Source organism: Coregonus clupeaformis, unplaced genomic scaffold, assembly GCF_020615455.1.
Source record: "Coregonus clupeaformis isolate EN_2021a unplaced genomic scaffold, ASM2061545v1 scaf0264, whole genome shotgun sequence".
In the NCBI taxonomy this organism is placed as follows: Eukaryota; Metazoa; Chordata; class Actinopteri; order Salmoniformes; family Salmonidae; genus Coregonus; species Coregonus clupeaformis.
The window spans coordinates 281,937-306,573 of record NW_025533719.1 but is presented as its reverse complement, the minus strand read 5'-3'; the positions used below and the strand labels follow the sequence as shown (position 1 = coordinate 306,573).

Sequence of the window (24,637 nt, the reverse complement as noted above, 5' to 3'; positions counted from 1 at the left end):
CCACCAAATGAGATACACCCTGGCTCTAACACACAGTCCTGGAGCCAGAGTGTGACAGTACCCCCTAAAGGTGCGAACTCCGGGGCGCACCAGCATACAGTCTAGGGGAGGGTCTGGGTGGGCGTCTGTCCACGGTGGCGGTTCTGCCCCTGGTCGTGGTCCCCATCCCACCTTAGTCACCACCCGCTTCCCTAGCCTCCTCCACATGACCACCCCCCAACTAAACCCCCACTGGGTTAAGGGGCGGCACCGGACTAAGGGGCAGCACCGGACTAAGGGGCAGTACCGGACTAAGGGCAGTACCGGACTAAGGGGCAGTACCGGACTAAGGGGCAGTACCGGACTAAGGGGCAGTACCAGGCTGAATGGCGGATACTGGCTGGACGGCTCTGGTGGCTCCCGGCTAGTCGGCTCTGGTGGCTCCCGGCTGGTCGGCTCTGGCGGATCCCGGCTGGACGGCTCTGGCGGATCCCGGCTGGACGGCTCTGGCGGATCCCGGCTGGACGGCTCTGGCGGATCCCCGGCTGGACGGCTCTGGCGGGTCCCGGCTGGACGGCACTGGCGGGTCCCGGCTGGACGGCTCTGGCGGGTCCCGGCTGGACGGCTCTGGCGGATCCCGGCTGGACGGCTCTGGCGGATCCCGGCTGGACGGCTCTGGCGGATCCCGGCTGGACGGCTCTGGCGGATCCCGGCTGGACGGCTCTGGCGGATCCCGGCTGGCTGGCTCTGGCGGATCCCGGCTGGACGGTTCTGGCGGATCCCGGCTGGACGGCTCTGGCGGATCCCGGCTGGACGGCTCTGGCGGATCCCGGCTGGACGGCTCTGGCGGATCCCGGCTGGACGGCTCTGGCGGATCCCGGCTGGACGGCTCTGGCGGATCCCCGCTGGACGGCTCTGGCGGATCCCGGCTGGACGGCTCTGGCGGATCCCGGCTGGACGGCTCTGGCGGGTCCCGGCTGGACGGCACTGGCGGGTCCCGGCTGGACGGCTCTGGCGGGTCCCGGCTGGACGGCTCTGGCGGATCCCGGCTGGACGGCTCTGGCGGATCCCGGCTGGACGGCTCTGGCGGATCCCGGCTGGGACGGCTCTGGCGGATCCCGGCTGGCTGGCTCTGGCGGATCCCGGCTGGACGGCTCTGGCGGATCCCGGCTGGACGGCTCTGGCGGATCCCGGCTGGACGGCTCTGGCGGATCCCGGCTGGACGGCTCTGGCGGATCCCGGCTGGACGGCTCTGGCGGATCCCGGCTGGGACGGCTCTGGCGGATCCCGGCTGGACGGCTCTGGCGGATCCTGGCTGGACGGCTCTGGCGGATCCTGACTGGACGGCTCTGGCGGATCCTGGCTGGACGGCTCTGGCGGATCCTGGCTGGACGGCTCTGGCGGATCCTGGCTGGACGGCTCTGGCGGATCCTGGCTGGACGGCTCTGGCGGATCCTGGCTGGGCCGGCTCTGGCGGATCCTGGCTGGACGGCTCATGGCTGGCTAACGGATCTGGCTGCTCGTGGCTGGCTGACGGATCTGGCTGCTCGCGGCTGGCTGACGGATCTGGCTGCTCATGGCTGGCTGACGGATCTGGCTGCTCGCGGCTAGCTGACGGATCTGGCTGCTCATGGCTGGCTGACGGATCTGGCTGCTCGTGGCTGGCTGACGGGTCTGGCTGCTCGCGGCTGGCTGACGGATCTGGCTGCTCATGGCTGGCTGACGGATCTGGCTGCTCATGGCTGGCTGACGGATCTGGCTGCTCATGGCTGGCTGACGGATCTGGCTGCTCATGGCTGGCTGACGGATCTGGCTGCTCATGGCTGGCTGACGGATCTGGCTGCTCGCGGCTGGCTGACGGATCTGGCTGCTCATGGCTGACTGACGGATCTGGCTGCTCGTGGCTGGCTGACGGATCTGGCTGCTCATGGCTGGCTGACGGATCTGGCTGCTCGCGGCTGGCTGACGGATCTGGCTGCTCGTGGCTGGCTGACGGATCTGGCTGCTCATGGCTGGCTGACGGATCTGGCTGCTCGCGGCTGGGTGATGGTGCTGGCTGGGCGGCTAGCGGTGGAGGCGGACCCCAGCCTCGGATTGCAGTCATCACCTCCAGCAGGGCGGCTCCCATCCGCATGAGCCGCTCCCTGCCCGTCACGAACCCGAGCCTCCAGTCCAGCATAGGCTGCGTCGGCTCCTGCTGATTCCATAGCAGGTGTATGATTCTGTCTGGCGGAAGGCTCTAGCGGCTCCGGTCTGGCGGACGGCTCTGAAGGAACAGGCCGGGCTGGGCTGGTGACGCACCCCGTAGGATACGTGCTAGGAGCAGGAACAGGCCGGTCCGTACCGGGAACACACACCACTGGCCTTAACTGGGGATCAGGAACGGGCCGGACCGGACTGGTAACACACTTCAGTCTCTCATGCCGTGCGACAACAACTTCCCTCCCTCTACTCGCCAATGGCTCCCGTAATCCGATAGCCTTCTCTCCACATCTCCCTGTGGCAGCCTCCTGCTGCCCAGGCGCCCAAGCCATGTGCCCCCCCCAAAAATTTTTTTGGGTTGTACTCCCGGGCTTCCAGCCTTGCCTCCGTGCTGCCTCCTCATATCGCCTCCTCTCGGCTTTAGCTGCCTCCAGCTCTTCACGAGGGAGGCGATATTCTCCCGGTTGTGCCCAAGGACCCTTACCATCCAGTATCTCCTCCCATGTCCATGAATCCTTTATGGGTGGATATAAATCCTGTGTAGGTGGATCCTGTTGCCGCTTGACACGCTGCTTGGTCCTTTTATGGTGGGTTTTTCTGTCACGATCGTCTGAAGGAGCGGACCAATACGCAGCGCGTGGAGTGAACATGATGACTTTATTTACTTAAAGCAACCACGAAAAACAACAAACAAATGATGAAGTGAAGTCCACAGTCGCAATGACACCGACAGAACATAGAACACTGGAACAAAAACCCACAAACAAACAGTGAAACACAACAGTATATATATGGCTCCCAATCAGAGATAACGAGCCGACAGCTGACACTCGTTACCTCCGATTGGGAGTCATTGACCAATCACCACTAAACACAAACAAAATGAAACTCACCCAACCCCAACACCACCAAATGAGATACACCCTGGCTCTAACACACAGTCCTGGAGCCAGAGTGTGACAATCTCTCCTCACGTTCTCTTTCCATTTCCTTGTGTTGCTCCAATCCCTCCTCACGTTCTCTTTCCCTTTCCTTGTGTTGCTCCAATCTCTCCTCACGTTCTCTTTCCCTTTCCTTGTGTTGCTCCAATCTCTCCTCACGTTCTCTTTCCCTTTCCTTGTGTTGCTCCAATCTCTCCTCACATTCTCTTTCCCTTTCCTTGTGCTGCTCCAATCTCTCCTCACGTTCTCTTTCCCATTCCTTGTGTTGCTCCAATCTATCCTCACGTTCTCTTTCCCTTTCCTTGTGTTGCTCCAATCTCTCCTCACGTTCTCTTTCCCTTTCCTTGTGTTGCTCCAATCTCTACTCACTTTCTCTTTCCCTTTCCTTGTGTTGCTCCAATCTCTACTCACATTCTCTTTCCCTTTCCTTGTGCTGCTCCAATCTCTCCTCACGTTCTCTTTCCCTTTCCTTGTGTTGCTCCAATCTCTCCTCACGTTCTCTTTCCTTGTGCTCTAATTTCTGTTTAGATTTTGCCTTTAGTTCCACCTCTCGCACGTCTATGGGGTGGAAGACCATATCTATACCGTATCTATCTCTATGGCGTGTCCTCTACCATATCTATCTCTATGGGGTGTCCTCTACCATATCTATCTCTATGGGGTGTCCTCTACCATATCTATCTCTATGGGGTGTCCTCTACCATATCTATCTCTATGGGGTGTCCTCTACCGTATCTATCTCTATGGGGTGTCCTCTACCATATCTATCTCTATGGGGTGTCCTCTACCATATCTATCTCTATGGGGTGTCCTCTACCATATCTATCTCTATGGGGTGTCCTCTACCATATCTATCTCTATGGGGTGTCCTCTACCATATCTATCTCTATGGGGTGTCCTCTACCATATCTATCTCTATGGGGTGTCCTTTACCATATCTATCTCTATGGGTTGTCCTCTACCATATCTATCTCTATGGGGTGTCCTCTATCATATCTATCTCTATGGGGTGTCCTCTACCATATCTATCTCTATGGGGTGTCCTCTACCATATCTATCTCTATGGGGTGTCCTCTACCATATCTATCTCTATGGGGTGTCCTCTACCGTATCTATCTCTATGGGGTGTCCTCTACCATATCTATCTCTATGGGGTGTCCTCTACCGTATCTATCTCTATGGGGTTTTCCTCTACCATATCTATCTCTATGGGTTGTCCTCTACCATATCTATCTCTATGGTGTGTCCTCTACCATATCTATCTCTATGGGGTGTCCTCTACCATATCTATCTCTATGGGGTGTCCTCTACCATATCTATCTCTATGGGGTGTCCTCTACCATATCTATCTCTATGGGGTGTCCTCTACCATATCTATCTCTATGGGGTGTCCTCTACCATATCTATCTCTATGGGGTGTCCTCTATCATATCTATCTCTATGGGGTGTCCTCTACCATATCTATCTCTATGGGGTGTCCTCTACCATATCTATCTCTATGGGGTGTCCTCTACCATATCTATCTCTATGGGGTGTCCTCTACCATATCTATCTCTATGGGGTGTCCTCTACCATATCTATCTCTACGGGGTGTCATCTACCATATCTATCTCTACGGGGTGTCCTCTACCATATCTATCTTTATGGGGTGTCCTCTACCATATCTATCTCTATGGGGTGTCCTCTACCATATCTATCTCTATGGGGTGTCCTCTACCATATCTATCTCTATGGGGTGTCCTCTACCATATCTATCTCTACGGGGTGTCCTCTACCATATCTATCTCTATGGGGTGTCCTCTACCATATCTATCTCTATGGGGTGTCCTCTACCATATCTATCTCTACGGGGTGTCCTCTACCATATCTATCTCTATGGGGTGTCCTCTACCCCCCCTTTTGTTTTCCACTAGCATCTCCCATGGAGGGTTTTCCACTAGCATCTCCCATGGAGGGTTTTCCACTAGCATCTCCCATGGAGGGTTTTCCACTAGCATCTCCCATGGAGGGTTTTCCACTAGCATCTCCCATGGAGGGTTTTCCACTAGCATCTCCCATGGAGGGTTTTCCACTAGCATCTCCCATGGAGGGTTTTCCACTAGCATCTCCCATGGAGGGTTTTCCACTAGCATCTCCTATGGAGGGTTTTCCACTAGCATCTCCCATGGAGGGTTTTCCACTAGCATCTCCCATGGAGGGTTTTCCACTAGCATCTCCCATGGAGGGTTTTCCACTAGCATCTCCCATGGAGGGTTTTCCACTAGCATCTCCCATGGAGGGTTTTCCACAAATGCGTCCAACTTAAAGTCCATGGCTTTATTTTAATTTTATAAGCCTGTGTGTTTATGCAACTTTCAAAATGATTCCACCAATCTTATAACCCCTCAGGGTGGATGTCAGTGACAAACTACCACTAAAGGGTATTTTGAACAATCATATCTGGACGCAGCAGAGTTTCAGAGAAGGTGACTAGAGCGACTACCATACTCATGGGAAACAATATCCCCGAATGAGCCACCATTTTGTTACGTTCCCCAGCAAGAAAAACAAAAACAAAACAGGTTAGGTTTTAGGAGGGGTTCTGAAAGACACTCATGGGGGTGTGTCCACTGAGAGTTGACTAGTAACAACACCTGGAACACAAGACACCCACCAGGAGATCCACCACGAGACCCACCAGGAGACCCACTAAGAGGCAAACAAAAGAAAAACCCACCCAAAACGTAGACAGGAAGCAAACCAAAATGGTGGCGCAAACCAAAAACACAGAAAATCAGACAAAGGCATGTTTTTCTACAAATAAAATAGGGCGCGCCAATACATTTACATCATTTAGCAGACGCTCTTATCCAGAGCGACTTACAAATTGGACTAAAGGTGTTAACTCAAACATCTATCAAGACAACCGAAACACTGGGCCAGCCACTCTTAAATAGCACAAATTCCTTGTGTTGCTCCAATCTCTCCTCACGTTCTCTTTCCCTTTCCTTGTGTTGCTCCAATCTCTACTCACTTTCTCTTTCCCTTTCCTTGTGTTGCTCCAATCTCTACTCACATTCTCTTTCCCTTTCCTTGTGCTGCTCCAATCTCTCCTCACGTTCTCTTTCCCTTTCCTTGTGTTGCTCCAATCTCTCCTCACGTTCTCTTTCCTTGTGCTCTAATTTCTGTTTAGATTTTGCCTTTAGTTCCACCTCTCGCACGTCTATGGGGTGGAAGACCATATCTATACCGTATCTATCTCTATGGCGTGTCCTCTACCATATCTATCTCTATGGGGTGTCCTCTACCATATCTATCTCTATGGGGTGTCCTCTACCATATCTATCTCTATGGGGTGTCCTCTACCATATCTATCTCTATGGGGTGTCCTCTACCGTATCTATCTCTATGGGGTGTCCTCTACCATATCTATCTCTATGGGGTGTCCTCTACCATATCTATCTCTATGGGGTGTCCTCTACCATATCTATCTCTATGGGGTGTCCTCTACCATATCTATCTCTATGGGGTGTCCTCTACCATATCTATCTCTATGGGGTGTCCTCTACCATATCTATCTCTATGGGGTGTCCTTTACCATATCTATCTCTATGGGTTGTCCTCTACCATATCTATCTCTATGGGGTGTCCTCTATCATATCTATCTCTATGGGGTGTCCTCTACCATATCTATCTCTATGGGGTGTCCTCTACCATATCTATCTCTATGGGGTGTCCTCTACCATATCTATCTCTATGGGGTGTCCTCTACCGTATCTATCTCTATGGGGTGTCCTCTACCATATCTATCTCTATGGGGTGTCCTCTACCGTATCTATCTCTATGGGGTTTTCCTCTACCATATCTATCTCTATGGGTTGTCCTCTACCATATCTATCTCTATGGTGTGTCCTCTACCATATCTATCTCTATGGGGGTGTCCTCTACCATATCTATCTCTATGGGGTGTCCTCTACCATATCTATCTCTATGGGGTGTCCTCTACCATATCTATCTCTATGGGGTGTCCTCTACCATATCTATCTCTATGGGGTGTCCTCTACCATATCTATCTCTATGGGGTGTCCTCTATCATATCTATCTCTATGGGGTGTCCTCTACCATATCTATCTCTATGGGGTGTCCTCTACCATATCTATCTCTATGGGGTGTCCTCTACCATATCTATCTCTATGGGGTGTCCTCTACCATATCTATCTCTATGGGGTGTCCTCTACCATATCTATCTCTACGGGGTGTCATCTACCATATCTATCTCTACGGGGTGTCCTCTACCATATCTATCTTTATGGGGTGTCCTCTACCATATCTATCTCTATGGGGTGTCCTCTACCATATCTATCTCTATGGGGTGTCCTCTACCATATCTATCTCTATGGGGTGTCCTCTACCATATCTATCTCTACGGGGTGTCCTCTACCATATCTATCTCTATGGGGTGTCCTCTACCATATCTATCTCTATGGGGTGTCCTCTACCATATCTATCTCTACGGGGTGTCCTCTACCATATCTATCTCTATGGGGTGTCCTCTACCCCCCCTTTTGTTTTCCACTAGCATCTCCCATGGAGGGTTTTCCACTAGCATCTCCCATGGAGGGTTTTCCACTAGCATCTCCCATGGAGGGTTTTCCACTAGCATCTCCCATGGAGGGTTTTCCACTAGCATCTCCCATGGAGGGTTTTCCACTAGCATCTCCCATGGAGGGTTTTCCACTAGCATCTCCCATGGAGGGTTTTCCACTAGCATCTCCCATGGAGGGTTTTCCACTAGCATCTCCTATGGAGGGTTTTCCACTAGCATCTCCCATGGAGGGTTTTCCACTAGCATCTCCCATGGAGGGTTTTCCACTAGCATCTCCCATGGAGGGTTTTCCACTAGCATCTCCCATGGAGGGTTTTCCACTAGCATCTCCCATGGAGGGTTTTCCACAAATGCGTCCAACTTAAAGTCCATGGCTTTATTTTAATTTTATAAGCCTGTGTGTTTATGCAACTTTCAAAATGATTCCACCAATCTTATAACCCCTCAGGGTGGATGTCAGTGACAAACTACCACTAAAGGGTATTTTGAACAATCATATCTGGACGCAGCAGAGTTTCAGAGAAGGTGACTAGAGCGACTACCATACTCATGGGAAACAATATCCCGAATGAGCCACCATTTTGTTACGTTCCCCAGCAAGAAAAACAAAAAACAAAACAGGTTAGGTTTTAGGAGGGGTTCTGAAAGACACTCATGGGGGTGTGTCCACTGAGAGTTGACTAGTAACAACACCTGGAACACAAGACACCCACCAGGAGATCCACCACGAGACCCACCAGGAGACCCACTAAGAGGCAAACAAAAGAAAAACCCACCCAAAACGTAGACAGGAAGCAAACCAAAATGGTGGCGCAAACCAAAAACACAGAAAATCAGACAAAGGCATGTTTTTCTACAAATAAAATAGGGCGCGCCAATACATTTACATCATTTAGCAGACGCTCTTATCCAGAGCGACTTACAAATTGGACTAAAGGTGTTAACTCAAACATCTATCAAGACAACCGAAACACTGGGCCAGCCACTCTTAAATAGCACCTGGGCCAGCACAGGTGAAACACCTTCCCACTAACGAGATGGCAACAAGCACAGGTGTAACACATTGACTAACGAGGTGACACCACTCGGTGCGCCCTGTGTGCTAACGAGCTATACGTGCCAACCTCAAAACATAAATGGAAAAACCAAAACCTGTAACAGACCTACAGCTATGTAGTAAGGATGATACTTTTGATCATGTACTGTATGTGGACACATCTCATTCCAAAATCATGGGCATTAATATGGAGTTGGTCCCCCCTTTGCTGCTATAACAGCCTCCACTCTTCTGGGAAGGCTTTCCACTAGATGTTGGAACATTGCTGCGGGGACTTGCTTCCATTCAGCCACAAGAGCATTAGTGAGGTCGGGCACTGATGTTGGGCAATTAGGCCTGGCTCGCAGCTGGCGTTCCAATTCAACCCAAAGGTGTTTGATGGGGTTGAGGTCAGGGCTCTGTGTAGGCCAGTCAAGTTCTTCCACACCAATCTTGACAAACCATTTCTGTATGGACCTCGCTTTGTGCATGGGGTCATTGTCATGCTGAAACAGGAAAGCGCCTTCCCCAAACTATTGCCACAAAGTTGGAAGCACAGAATCATCTAGAATGTAACTGTAGGCTGTAGCGTTAAGACTTCCCTTCACTAGAACTAAAGGGCCTAGCCCAAACCATGAACAACAGCCCCAGACCATTATTCCTCCTCCACCAAACTTTACAGTTGGCACTATACATTGGGGCAGGTAGCGTTCACCTGGCATCCGCCAAATCCAGATTCGTCCGTCGGACTGCCAGATGGTGAAGCGTGATTCATCACTCCAGAGAACGCGTTTCCACTAATCCAGAGTCCAATGGCGGCGAGTTTTACACCACTCCAGCCATCACTTGGCATTGCGCATGGTGATCTTAAGCTTGTGTGTGGCTCCTCGGCCATGGAAACCCATTTCATGAAGCTCCTGATGAGCAGTTCTTGACTATTTTTATGCGCTTCAGTACTTCGGCGGTCCTGTGAGCTGCTAGACTTACATTTTAAATTTTTTACATTTTAGTCATTTAGCAGACGCTCTTATCCAGAGCCACTTACAGTTAGTGAGTCATTTAGCCGACGCTCTTATCCAGAGCCACTTACAGTTAGTGAGTCATTTAGCAGACGCTCTTATCCAGAGCCACTTACAGTTAATGAGTCACTTAGCAGACGCTCTTATCCAGAGCCACTTACAGTTAGTGAGTCATTTAGCAGACGCTCTTATCCAGAGCCACTTACAGTTAGTGAGTCATTTAGCAGACGCTCTTATCCAGAGCCACTTACAGTTAGTGAGTCATTTAGCAGACGCTCTTATCCAGAGCCACTTACAGTTAGTGAGTCATTTAGCAGACGCTCTTATCCAGAGCCACTTACAGTTAGTGAGTCATTTAGCAGACGCTCTTATCCAGAGCCACTTACTTCAAAATAACAGCACTTACAGTTGACCGGGGCAGCTCTAGCAGGGCAGAAATTTGATGAACTGACTTGTTGGAAAGATGGCATCCTATGTCGGTGCCACGTTGAAAGTCACTGAGCTCTTCATTCTACTACCAATGTTTGTCTATGGAGATTGCACGGCTGTGTACTCAATTTTATACACCAGTCAGCAACGGGTGTGGCTGAAATAGTCAAATCCACTAATTTGAAGGGGTGTCCACAAACTTTTGAATATACACTACCGGTCAAAAGTTTTAGAACACCTACTCATTCAAGGGTTTTTCTTTATTTTTACTATTTTCGACATTGTAGAATAATAGTGAAGACATCAAAACTATGAAATAACACCTATGGAATCATGTAGTAACCAAAAAAGTGTTAAACAAATCAAAATATATTTAAAATTTGAGATTCTTCAAATAGCCACCCTTTGCCTTGATGACAGCTTTCTACAACGTAGAAAATAGTACAAATTAAGAAAAACCCTTGAATGAGCAGGTGTTCTAAAACTTTTGACCAGTAGTGTATAGTGTAGATTCACCTGTACAGATCCCTTGCAGACAGTACCTGTATACCAGGTGTGTTGGTTGGTTGTCCTGCTGTAAGTCAGCCAGTACCTGTATACCAGGTGTGTTGGTTGGTTGTCCTGCTGTAAGTCAGCCAGTACCTGTATACCAGGTGTGTTGGTTGGTTGTCCTGCTGTAAGTCAGCCAGTACCTGTATACCAGGTGTGTTGGTTGGTTGTCCTGCTGTAAGTCAGCCAGTACCTGTATACCAGGTGTGTTGGTTGGTTGTCCTGCTGTAAGTCAGCCAGTACCTGTATACCAGGTGTGTTGGTTGGTTGTCCTGCTGTAAGTCAGACAGTACCTGTATACCAGGTGTGTTGGTTGGTTGTCCTGCTGTAAGTCAGCCAGTACCGGTATACCAGGTATGTTGGTTGGTTGTCCTGCTGTAAGTCAGCCAGTACCTGTATACCAGGTGTGTTGGTTGGTTGTCCTGCTGTAAGTCAGCCAGTACCTGTATACCAGGTGTGATGGTTGGTTGTCCTGCTGTAAGTCAGCCAGTACCGGTATACCAGGTATGTTGGTTGGTTGTCCTGCTGTAAGTCAGCCAGTACCTGTATACCAGGTGTGTTGGTTGGTTGTCCTGCTGTAAGTCAGCCAGTACCTGTATACCAGGTGTGATGGTTGGTTGTCCTGCTGTAAGTCAGCCAGTACCTGTATACCAGGTGTGTTGGTTGGTTGTCCTGCTGTAAGTCAGCCAGTACCTGTATACCAGGTGTGTTGGTTGGTTGTCCTGCTGTAAGTCAGCCAGTACCTGTATACCAGGTGTGTTGGTTGGTTGTCCTGCTGTAAGTCAGCCAGTACCTGTATACCAGGTGTGTTGGTTGGTTGTCCTGCTGTAAGTCAGCCAGTACCTGTATACCAGGTGTGTTGGTTGGTTGTCCTGCTGTAAGTCTAACCTGTGCTATTGCCTGTCCTGTCCTGCTCAGGGAAGCGCGGGCGCCGCAACAGTGCAGGATCACTAGACAGCAATAAAGTAAGTAGGAAGACACTGATTGCACTCTACTGCATGTCAATGGCGTCTGGCTTATCGCTATATTTATCTATCGCTGTTCTCTGTTCCTGCTCTCTGTTCCTGTTCTCTGTTCCTGCTCCCTGTTCTCTGTTCCTGCTCCCTGTTCTCTGTTCCTGTTCACTGTTCCTACACCCTGTTCTCTGTTCCTGTTATCTGTTCCTGTTCTCTGTTCCTGCTCCCTGTTCTCTGTTCCTGCTCCCTGTTTTCTGTTCCTGCTCCCTGTTCTCTGTTCCTGTTCTCTGTTCCTGCACCCTGTTCTCTGTTCCTGTTCTCTGTTCCTGCTCCCTGTTCTCTGTACCTGCTCCCTGTTCTCTGTTCCTGCTCCCTGTTCTCTGTTCCTGTTCTCTGTGCCTGCTCCCTGTTCTCTGTTCCTGCTCCCTGTTCTCTGTTCCTGCTCCCTGTTCTCTGTTCCTGCTCCCTGTTCTCTGTTCCTGTTCTCTGTTCCTGCTCCCTGTTCTCTATTCCTGCACCCTGTTCTCTGTTCCTGCTCCCTGTTCTCTGTTCCTGCTCCCTGTTCTCTGTTCCTGCACCCTGTTCTCTGTTCATGTTCTCTGTTCCTGCTCCCGGTTCTCTGTTCCTGCTCCCTGTTCTCTGTTCCTGCTCCCTGTTTTCTGTTCCTGCATCCTGTTCTCTGTTCCTGTTCTCTGTTCCTGCTCCATGTTCTCTGTTCCTGCACCCTGTTCTCTGTTCCTGCTCCCTGTTCTCTGTTCCGGATCCCTGTTCTCTGTTCCTGCTCCCTGTTCTCTGTTCCTGCTCCCTGTTCTCTGTTCCTGTTCTCTGTTCCTGCTCCCTGTTCTCTGTTCCTGTTCTCTGTTCCTGCACCCTGTTCTCTGTTCCTGTTCTCTGTTCCTGCTCCCTGTTCTCTGTTCCTGCTCCCTGTTCCTACACCCTGTTCTCTGTTCCTGTTCTCTGTTCTCTGTCCCTGTTCTCTGTTCCTGCACCCTGTTCTCTGTTCCTGCTCCCTGTTCTCTGTTCCTGCTCCCTGTTCTCTGTTCCTGCTCCCTGTTCTCTGTTCCTGCTCCCTGTTCTCTGTTCCTGCTCCCTGTTTTCTGTTCTCTGTTCCTGTTCTCTGTTCTCTGTTCCTGTTCTCTGTTCTCTGTTCCTGCTCCCTGTTTTCTGTTCTCTGTTCCTGTTCTCTGTTCTCTGTTCCTGTTCTCTGTTCTCTGTTCCTGCTCCCTGTTTTCTGTTCTCTGTTCCTGTTCTCTGTTCTCTGTTCCTGCTCCCTGTTCTCTGTTCTCTGTCCCTGTTCTCTGTTCCTGCTCCCTGTTCTCTGTTCCTGCTCCCTGTTCTCTGTTCCTGTTCTCTGTTCTCTGTTCCTGTTCTCTGTTCTCTGTTCCTGCTCCCTGTTTTCTGTTCTCTGTTCCTGTTCTCTGTTCTCTGTTCCTGTTCTCTGTTCTCTGTTCCTGCTCCCTGTTTTCTGTTCTCTGTTCCTGTTCTCTGTTCTCTGTTCCTGCTCCCTGTTCTCTGTTCTCTGTCCCTGTTCTCTGTTCCTGCTCCCTGTTCTCTGTTCCTGCTCCCTGTTCTCTGTTCCTGTTCTCTGTTCTCTGTTCCTGTTCTCTGTTCTCTGTTCCTGCTCCCTGTTTTCTGTTCTCTGTTCCTGTTCTCTGTTCTCTGTTCCTGTTCTCTGTTCTCTGTTCCTGCTCCCTGTTTTCTGTTCTCTGTTCCTGTTCTCTGTTCTCTGTTCCTGCTCCCTGTTTTCTGTTCTCTGTTCCTGTTCTCTGTTCTCTGTTCCTGCTCCCTGTTTTCTGTTCTCTGTTCCTGCTCCCTGTTCTCTGTTCCTGCTCCCTGTTCTCTGTTCCTGTTCTCTGTTCTCTTCTGCCAGCATGATGGATTAATACAGCTAGTTACTATACTCCACAGTTACTATGATCATTGATCTCTTGTTTGTTTCTGGTTGTTTACTTTATTTTGTTGTTGTTTTCTTTCTGCTGTTTGTTCAACTGCGACAGTTTTGACACTGCACCATGAAAACATCTTCCTCTCCAACCTGTTCCTTCCTTCCCTCCTCTACCTCAGCCGAACTGCTTCTCTACTGAGCTACAGAGCAGCAAACTCTACATTATATAGTTCAGGACAGAGCAGCGACGATAGATCCTATTCGTCAGGAACAAGATTAGATTTCATGAGAAGTCATTCATCTATTTTCAGTAATATGGAGATCGGTGATCAATCGATCGGTGATCAATCGATCGGTGATCAAAGCTCCAGCTAGCACATCATGAAATGCTTAGATATCGACAGACATAATCCCAAATAAAAGTGAGAGGCGGCATCCTGAATGTCAGGTGTGAACATCATGTAATCCTGTATAATACTTCTGCCTGGTCTGGATGCTGCATGGCTGTCAAGGTTCATTTGAAACTGTGACAGTTGTTTAGTGTATGGAGCTCACTATGAGTGATGTCACCTCTGGTTCTGTTCCTGAAAACAGAGGCTCAGATATGTTCCACAATCCTGGTCCTAAAGAGCTACATGATGTGCCAGCTTTTGTTCCAGCCCTGCACTGACACAACATGATTCAGCCATTCAAGGTCTTAATGACCAGTTGATTAGCTGACTCGGGTTTGGCATTTGTGTTGGGGTAGAGCGAAACGCTTCACATTCCTGTAGCTCTCCAGGACCAGGTTAGTTGATCAGTGGTTGACCCATGATCTGGTCTGCCCTGAGACATGGTTGTAGACTCGTCTATTGAAGACTACTACAGCCAAGTCTGCAGTATGTTCTGACTGTGCTGTCTGCTCCACAGTGGAACTACTGTTACTGCAGTGTGATCTGACTTCCCAGTGTGACTGACTGCTCCGTCTGTGTCCTAACTGTCCTCTCTGGTCCACAGGGCTCCATCATTAGCCACCACAGTCCCCACATGAGACGCAGAGCCACGTCTTGCCAAGACAGAGACTGTCCTTCCAGAGGACACTCCATCCCCACCTCCTCCTCTTCTTCCCTCCCGGGCTCTTGGTTCGGGCCCAAGAGGGCCAAGTCCCCCCAGCACCCCACCCTCATCTTCCATACCCCACATCCCTCCAACCTGTACCACACTGCCCAGAGTCAAGCAGATACCCAGGCACAGCAGCTTCAAGGAGCCCAGTACTTCCAGAACCCTCCACCCTACCACCACCACCACCACTACCACCCCCCTGCCCCTAGGTCTGCCCCCTCCACCTCTCATCCTCCTCCCCCTCCTCACCACCACCTACTGCCCCCCACCCCCACTCCCTCCTCCACCAAGCCCAAACACAGCGGCATCAGCACCGTGGTCTGAGGACAGACACGCACACAGACACACAGCTGCTAGAGACAGACTAGGGACGAATGGATGGATGGCAGGTCCTCTGGTTGGAGTTCCTGTCCCCTACAGGAGACAATGGGGACAGACGTCTCTGACTGCTGACCAGGACCGGGACATGGTTGGTTGGATGGAAATGATGGACATCTAGACTGAATTGTCACCTCACCCAGAGCCCCTCTCAGGGGGAGAATAGGAGGTTCCATGGCCCAGCTCTGGTCTATCTGGAGCACCTCCCAACTGTCCATACAACTCATCAGCACCGCAAGACTGTAGAAACTAAACTACTACTAAAGACATGTTCCTCTAGACCAGGAATGGGCAACTAGTGGCCCACGGGACGCATGAGCAATTTAAATGTTTTATTTGTATTTTGGGGGTGGGGTGGGAACAGTCGGGGTCTCAATTTACTGTTGAGAGTTAGAATGATAGAACACACAATGGCAAAATGTGCAGAACTTTAAAACTCTCTTAGTTGTCACGAGGGGGGGGCGCTAAAATGCTTTGCTTGCAAGGTGGTGAGCGGGAGTGGGTACGCAGACCCACGAGCCACTGCGGCCCCTCATAATGAGTTCAATTTCTTTTGTGGCCCACCACCCCCATCAAAGTTACACATCCCTCCTCTAGACTGCTCCTTTAGTACAACTGATTTAACTAAAGACACGTTCCTCTAGACTGCTCCTTTAGTACAACTGATTTAACTAAAGACACGTTCCTCTAGACTGCTCCTTTAGTACAACTGATTTAACTAAAGACACGCTCCTCTAGACTGCTCCTTTAGTACAACTGATTTAACTAAAGACACGCTCCTCTAGACTGCTCCTTTAGTACAACTGATTTAACTAAAGACACGTTCCTCTAGACTGCTCCTTTAGTACAACTGATTTAACTAAAGACACGTTCCTCTAGACTGCTCCATTAGTACAACTGATTTAACTAAAGACACGTTCCTCTATACTGCTCCTTTAGTACAACTGATTTAACTAAAGACACGCTCCTCTAGACTGCTCCTTTAGTACAACTGATTTAACTAAAGACACGTTCCTCTATACTGCTCCTTTAGTACAACTGATTTAACTAAAGACACGTTCCTCTAGACTGCTCCTTTAGTACAACTGATTTAACTAAAGACACGTTCCTCTAGACTGCTCCTTTAGTACAACTGATTTAACTAAAGACACGCTCCTCTAGACTGCTCCTTTAGTACAACTGATTTAACTAAAGACACGCTCCTCTAGACTGCTCCTTTAGTACAACTGATTTAACTAAAGACACGTTCCTCTAGACTGCTCCTTTAGTACAACTGATTTAACTAAAGACACGTTCCTCTATACTGCTCCTTTAGTACAACTGATTTAACTAAAGACACGCTCCTCTAGACTGCTCCTTTAGTACAACTGATTTAACTAAAGACTCATTCCTCTAGACTGCTCCTTTAGTACAACTGATTTAACTAAAGACACGCTCCTCTAGACTGCTCCTTTAGTACAACTGATTTAACTAAAGACTAATTCCTCTAGACTGCTCCTTTAGTACAACTGATTTAACTAAAGACTAATTCCTCTAGACTGCTCCTTTAGTACAACTGATTTAACTAAAGACTAATTCCTCTAGACTGCTCCTTTAGTACAACTGATTTAACTAAAGACTAATTCCTCTAGACTGCTCCTTTAGTACAACTGATTTAACTAAAGACTAATTCCTCTAGACTGCTCCTTTAGTACAACTGATTTAACTAAAGACACGTTCCTCTAGACTGCTCCTTTAGTACAACTGATTTAACTAAAGACACGCTCCTCTAGACTGCTCCTTTAGTACAACTGATTTAACTAAAGACACGCTCCTCTAGACTGCTCCTTTAGTACAACTGATTTAACTAAAGACACGTTCCTCTAGACTGCTCCTTTAGTACAACTGATTTAACTAAAGACACGCTCCTCTAGACTGCTCCTTTAGTACAACTGATTTAACTAAAGACACGTTCCTCTAGACTGCTCCTTTAGTACAACTGATTTAACTAAAGACACGCTCCTCTAGACTGCTCCTTTAGTACAACTGATTTAACTAAAGACACGTTCCTCTAGACTGCTCCTTTAGTACAACTGATTTAACTAAAGACTAATTCCTCTAGACTGCTCCTTTAGTACAACTGATTTAACTAAAGACACGCTCCTCTAGACTGCTCCTTTAGTACAACTGATTTAACTAAAGACACGCTCCTCTAGACTGCTCCTTTAGCACAACTGATTTAACTAAAGACACGTTCCTCTAGACTGCTCCTTTAGTACAACTGATTTAACTAAAGACACGCTCCTCTAGACTGCTCCTTTAGTACAACTGATTTAACTAAAGACACGCTCCTCTAGACTGCTCCTTTAGTACAACTGATTTAACTAAAGACTAATTCCTCTAGACTGCTCCTTTAGTACAACTGATTTAACTAAAGACACGCTCCTCTAGACTGCTCCTTTAGTACAACTGATTTAACTAAAGACACGTTCCTCTAGACTGCTCCTTTAGTACAACTGATTTAACTAAAGACACGCTCCTCTAGACTGCTCCTTTAGTACAACTGATTTAACTAAAGACTCATTCCTCTAGACTGCTCCTTTAGTACAACTGATTTAACTAAAGACTAATTCCTCTAGACTGCTCCTTTAGTACAACTGATTTAACTAAAGACACGTTCCTCTAGACTGCTCCTTTAGTACAACTGATTTAACTAAAGACTAATTCCTCTAGACTGCTCCTTTAGTACAACTGATTTAACTAAAGACACGTTCCTCTAGACTGCTCCTTTAGTACAACAGATTTAACTAAAGACTAATTCCTCTAGACTGCTCCTTTAGTACAACTGATTTAACTAAAGACCCATTCCTCTAGACTGCTCCTTTAGTACAACTGATTTAACTAAAGACACGCTCCTCTAGACTGCTCCTTTAGTACAACTGATTTAACTAAAGACACGCTCCTCTAGACTGCTCCTTTAGTACAACTGATTTAACTAAAGACTAATTCCTCTAGACTGCTCCTTTAGTACAACTGATTTAACTAAAGACACGTTCCTCTAGACTGCTCCTTTAGTACAACTGATTTAACTAAAGACACGCTCCTCTAGACTGCTCCTTTAGTACAACTGATTTAACTAAAGACTAATTCCTCTAGACTGCTCCTTTAGTACAACTGATTTCTACATTGTCTTTCTTCTTTCCAAGCAACACAAAACAAGTCAACACCATGGCTATTTAAAATATAAATCTGTCTACTGTTTTATATCAATCAAGGAATTACTGGGCATCTTAATCAGATATTTAACTGCGTTCTTACTGGTGTAGCAGAAGCAGACAATGTTTCTTAATAGTAACAACCTGACTGTAGAATGTGTAGACCAACGTAACAGTCGGTTTACAGACAGAGCTAGCAGCTGTTCCAGTGCTGTAACGCAGCCAAGCTGTAGCTGTCAGCTGTTCCAGTGCTGTAACGCAGCCAAGCTGTAGCTGTCAGCTGTTCCAGTGCTGTAACGCAGCCAAGCTGTAGCTGTCAGTTCACTGTGATAATGATAGCTCATAGCCTGTAAAATAACAGACATAAATAACTGTGCCAATTATTAAAGCATTTACTAATTTAGTCACTTTGCTTTGTGTATATCGTGCATATAAATGTGTTTTGTATAAATAATTATTATAATATAATAAACCGTTGTTATTATCGATGTTATAGAACAGAACACGTTTCCATAAGGCAGCGACTACAATCAGTATTATACTGTTCTGATCAATAAGCCTATCAAAGCTTGTATTAGTTATTAGGCTAATCAATATATCTATCTGTTTGCCTTTGGATTAGAACTATGTGAGGATTCTACCTGGCTGGTTCTGGTTCCACTGCAAAGTTCTGTAGCTACCAGCCGGATCTCAGCTGGGTTACTGTCCTTCATACAGACAAACCAGATCAGACTGGTTCAAAGCGGATCACTGTGCTCCAAAACTGGTTCAGACTAGTTTACTCTTCTACTGACCGGTTCAGTCCAGTTTAGACTGGATAAGACCGGGTCTGTCTCGGTAGGGAAGGGAAACAGAACATAGCCAAATTCTGGACCTCTTCATGGATTCACCTCAACCTCCACCCAGCAGTCTGGCTGAACCCACCACTGTTTTATATGGATTCACCTCCACCCAGCAGTCTGGCTGAACCCACCACTGTTTTATATGGATTCACCTCCACCCAGCAGTCTGGCTGAACCCACCACTGTTTTATATGGATTCACCTCCACCCAGCAGTCTGGCTGAACCCACCACTGTTTTATATGGATTCACCTCCACCCAGCAGTCTGGCTGAACCCACCACTGTTTTATATGGATTCACCTCCACCCAGCAGTCTGGCTGAACCCACCACTGTTTTATATGGATTCACCTCCACCCAGCAGTCTGGCTGAACCCACCACTGTTTTATATGGATTCACCTCCACCCAGCAGTCTGGCTGAACCCACCACTGTTTTATTTTATTTAATTTTTTTAGAGGCTAATAAAACATGCATTTGATTCGGCAGGATGTATTGGATGAAATGTGTATTTAGCTTAAATGGGTTTTATGTTTTGATTTGAAAGACAGGTAGAGGAGACGGGTGGGTTGTATGCTAGCCTAGCGGGCTGTAGCCTGAAGCTAGTGGGCTGTAGCCTGAAGCTAGCGGGCTGTAGCCTGAAGCTAGCGGGCTGTAGCCTGAAGCTAGCGGGCTGTAGCCTGAAGCTAGCGGGCTGTAGCCTGAAGCTAGCGGGCTGTAGCCTGAAGCTAGTGGGCTGTAGCCTGAAGCTAGCGGGCTGTAGCCTGAAGCTAGCGGGCTGTAGCCTGAAGCTAGTGGGCTGTAGCCTGAAGCTAGCGGGCTGTAGCCTAGCAAGACACCTAGCTGACCTCTCCATGTGTACATACTGCTGGAGTCCTCTCCATGTGGAGTCCTCTCCATGTGTAGTCCTCTCCATGTGTAGTCCTCTCCATGTGGAGTCCTCTCCATGTGTACATACTGCTGGAGTCCTCTCCATGTGTAGTCCTCTCCATGTGTACATACTGCTGGAGTCCTCTCCATGTGTACATACTGCTGGAGTCCTCTCCATGTGGAGTCCTCTCAATGTGTACATACTGCTGGAGTCCTCTTCATGTGTAGTCCTCTCCATGTGTACATACTGCTGGAGTCCTCTCCATGTGGAGTCCTCTCAATGTGTACATACTGCTGGAGTCCTCTTCATGTGTAGTCCTCTCCATGTGTAATCCTCTCCATGTGTACATACTGCTGTAGTCCTCTCCATGTGTACATACTGCTGAAGTCCTCTCCATGTGTAGTCCTCTCCATGTGTACATACTGCTGCAGTCCTCTCCAGAACCATACATACACTGCTTTGCTTTATCTTGGCCAGGTCGCAGTTGTAAATGAGAACTTGTTCTCAACTGGCTTACCTGGTTAAATAAAGGTGAAATAAAATATACTATATGGCTGTAGTCCTCTCCAGAACGATACATACGGTATACTATATGGCTGTAGTCCTCTCCAGAACGATACATACGGTATACTATATGGCTGTAGTCCTCTCCGTACACACCACAGTATGAAGTCCAGACATCATGGTGACCCTGTGTTGAGGTTCTGGGGGGGAAGAGGTTAGGCTTAAACACAAGTTATCTCAGAGATGTTCTGCATCAGTGTCTGTGAGCAGGTTAGGGTTAGGGTTAGGGTTAGGGTTAGGGTTAGGGTTAGGGTTAGGGGTTAGGGTTAGGGTTAGGGTTAGGGTTAGGGTTAGGGTTAGATGATGTGTCAGTCTTCACCTCCCAGTCTGTCCTGAGAGCAGTAGCTAACACTCAGATATACAGTACTGGTCAAAATATTTTCTTTATTTTTACTAGTTTCTACATTTTAGAATAATAGTGAAGACATCAAAACTATGAAATAAAATATATGGAATCATGTAGTATATTTTATATTTTTGATTCTTCCAAGTAGCCACCCTTTGCCTTGATGACAGCTTTGCACGCTCTTGGAATTCTCTCAACCAGCTTCACCTGGAATGCTTTTCCCACAGTCTTGAAGGAGTTCCCACATATGCTGAGCACTTGTTGGCTGCTTTTCCTTCACTCTGCGGTCCAACTCATCCCAAACCATCTCATTTGGGTTGAGGTCGGGTGATTGTGGAGGCCAGGTCATCTGATGCAGCACTCCATCACTCTCCTTCTTGGTAAAATAGCCCTTACACAGCCTGGAGGTGTGTTGGGTCATTGTCCTGTTGAAAAACAAATGATAGTCCCACTAAGCGCAAGCCTAAAATCACCATACGCAATGCCAAGTGTTGGCTGGAGTGGTGTAAAGCTCACCGCTATTGGACTCAGGAGCAGTGGAAACGCAAGTAATGAGTCACTTTTCACAATCTGGCAGCCCAACGGACAAATCTGGATTTGGCGGATGCCAGCAGAACGCTACCTGTCCCAATGCATAGTGCCAACTGTAACGTTTGGTGGAGGAGGAATAATGGTCTGGGGCTGTTTTTCATGGTTCAGGATCCTTTAGTTCCAGTGAAGGGAAACCTTAACGCTAGAATGACATTCTAGATGATTCTATGCTTCCAACTTTGTGGCAACTGTTTGGGGAGGCCCTTTCCTGTTTCAGCATGACAATGCCCCATGCACAAATCGAGGTCCATACAGAAATGGTTTGTTGAGATTGGTGTGGAAGAACTTGACTGGCCTGCACAGAGCCCTGACCTCAACCCCATCGAACACCTTTGGGATGAATTGGAACGCCGACTGCGAGCCAGGCCTAATCGCCCAACATCAGTGCCAGACCTCACTAATGCTCTTGTGGCTGAATGGAAGCAAGTCCCCACAGCAATGTTCCAACATCTAGTGGAAAGCCTTCCCAGAAGAGTGGAGGCTGTTATAGCAGCAAAAGGGGGACCAACTCCATATTAATGCCCATGATTTTGTAATGCGATGTTTGACGAGCAGGTGTCCACATACCTTTGGCCATGTAGTGTATCTTTAATTACTCGTTGTCTGTGCAATATCAATATGTATACTGAACAAAAATATAAATGCAAAATTCAACGATTTTTAAATGTTGTGTTCGTTGACCGTATCTTATGCCTGCCTATACCATAACCCCACTGCCACCTTGGGGCACTCTGTTCAAAGCGTTGACATCAGCAAACCTCTCGCCCACACGACACCATAAACGTGGTCTGCGGTTGTGACGTTCTGCCAAATTCTCTAAAACGACGTCGGAGGCGGCTTATGGTAGATAAATGAACACTCAATTCTCTTCTCAACAGCTCTGGTGTACATTCCTGCAGTCAGCATGCCAATTGCAAGCTCCCTCAAAACTTGAGACATCTGTGATATTGTGTTGTGACAAAACTGCACATTTTAGAGTGGCCTTTTATTTTCCGCAGCACAAGGTGCACCTGTGTAATGATCATGCTGTTTAATCAGCTTCTTGATATGCCACACCTGTCAGGTGGATGGATTATCTTGGCAAAGGAGAAATGCTCACTAACAGGGATGTAAACACATTTCTGCACAACATTTGAGAGAAATAAGCTTTTTGTGCATAAGGAACATTTCTGAGATCTTTTATTTCAGCTCATGAAACATGGGACCAACACTTTACATGATGTGTTTATACATTTGTTCAGTGTATGTACCCATTTGTTAAAGAACGATCCCAATATTGATTGTTCCACGTTGTTTCATATATGTACAGTGGGGAAAAAAAGTATTTAGTCAGCCACCAATTGTGCAAGTTCTCCCACTTAAAAAGATGAGAGAGGCCTGTAATTTTCATCATAGGTACATGTCAACTATGACAGACAAAATGAGATTTTTTTTTCCAGAAAATCACATTGTAGGATTTTTTATGAATTTATTTGCTAATTATCGTGGAAAATAAGTATTTGGTCAATGACAAAAGTTTCTCAATACTTTGTTATATACCCCTTGTTGGCAATGACACAGGTCAAACGTTTTCTGTAAGTCTTCACAAGGTTTTCACACACTGTTGCTGGTATTTTGGCCCATTCCTCCATGCAGATCTCCTCTAGAGCAGTGATGTTTTGGGGCTGTCGCTGGGCAACACGGACTTTCAACTCCCTCCAAATATTTTCTATGGGGTTGAGATCTGGAGACTGGCTAGGCCACTCCAGGACCTTGAAATGCTTCTTACGAAGCCACTCCTTCGTTGCCCGGGAGGTGTGTTTGGGATCATTGTCATGCTAAAAGACCCAGCCACGTTTCATCTTCAATGCCCTTGCTGATGGAAGGAGGTTTTCACTCAAAATCTCACGATACATGGCCCCATTCATTCTTTCCTTTACACGGATCAGTCGTCCTGGTCCCTTTGCAGAAAAACAGCCCCAAAGCATGATGTTTCCACCACCATGTTTCACAGTAGGTATGGTGTTCTTTGGATGCAACTCAGCATTCTTTGTCCTCCAAACACGATGAGTTGAGTTTTTACCAAAAAGTTATATTTTGGTTTCATCTGACCATATGACATTCTCCCAATCCTCTTCTGGATCATCCAAATGCACTCTAGCAAACTTCAGACGGGCCTGGACATGTACTGGCTTAAGCAGGGGGACACGTCTGGCAATGCAGGATTTGAGTCCCTGGCGGAGTAGTGTGTTACTGATGGTAGGCTTTGTTACTTTGGTCCCAGCTCTCTGCAGGTCATTCACTAGGTCCCCCCTTGTGGTTCTGGGATTTTTGCTCACCGTTCTTGTGATCATTTTGACCCCACGGGGTGAGATCTTGCGTGGAGCCCCAGATCGAGGGAGATTATCAGTGGTCTTGTATGTCTTCCATTTCCTAATAATTGCTCCCACAGTTGATTTCTTCAAACAAAGCTGCTTACCGATTTGCAGATTCAGTCTTCCCAGCCTGGTGCAGGTCTACAATTTTGTTTCTGGTGTCCTTTGACAGCTCTTTGGTCTTGACCATAGTGGAGTTTGGAGTGTGACTGTTTGAGGTTGTGGACAGGTGTCTTTTATACTGATAACAAGTTCAAACAGGTGCCATTAATACAGGTAACGAGTGGAAGACAGAGGAGCCTCTTATAGAAGAAGTTACAGGTCTATGAGAGCCAGAAATCTTGCTTGTTTGTAGGTGACCAAATACTTATTTTCCACCATAATTTGCAAATAAATTCATTAAAAATCCTACAATGTGATTTTCTGGATTTTTTTTTCTCAATTTGTCTGTCATAGTTGACGTGTACCTATGATGAAAATGACAGGCCTCTCTCATCTTTTTAAGTGGGAGAACTTGCACAATTGGTGGCTGACTAAATACTTTTTTCCCCACTGTATTTGTTGTGTTTCATTTTCTGTGTTGTCATGGTGATGGTTTAGGAGCCGCTTCCTGGTTCAGTGGAGGAATGGTTCCTACTACAGTGACTAGGAATTTCAAAGATAATATTCTTGCACGTAAACATATTTTTGAGGCTATTCTCTTACTATTGTGTCCTGTATTCCAAAACTATACAGTGAGGGAAAAAAGTATTTGATCCCATGCTGATTTTGTACATTTGCCCACTGACAAAGAAATGATCAGTCTATAATTTTAATGGT

At 47.6% G+C, this 24,637-nt stretch overlaps 1 protein-coding gene across 1 annotated transcript in view; it reads left to right on the top strand.

Moving 5' to 3' along the window:
• LOC121578753 (IQ motif and SEC7 domain-containing protein 1-like) overlaps positions 1 to 24,637 on the top strand; it is a 165,502-nt gene that overhangs the window by 97,310 nt on the left and 43,555 nt on the right. Inside the window, exons 12-13 of the mRNA XM_041893145.2 lie at positions 11,659 to 11,705; positions 14,578 to 14,891. Of these exons, the coding sequence (XP_041749079.2) occupies positions 11,659 to 11,705; positions 14,578 to 14,891 (361 nt within the window). The remainder of the gene's footprint in view (positions 1 to 11,658; positions 11,706 to 14,577; positions 14,892 to 24,637) is intronic.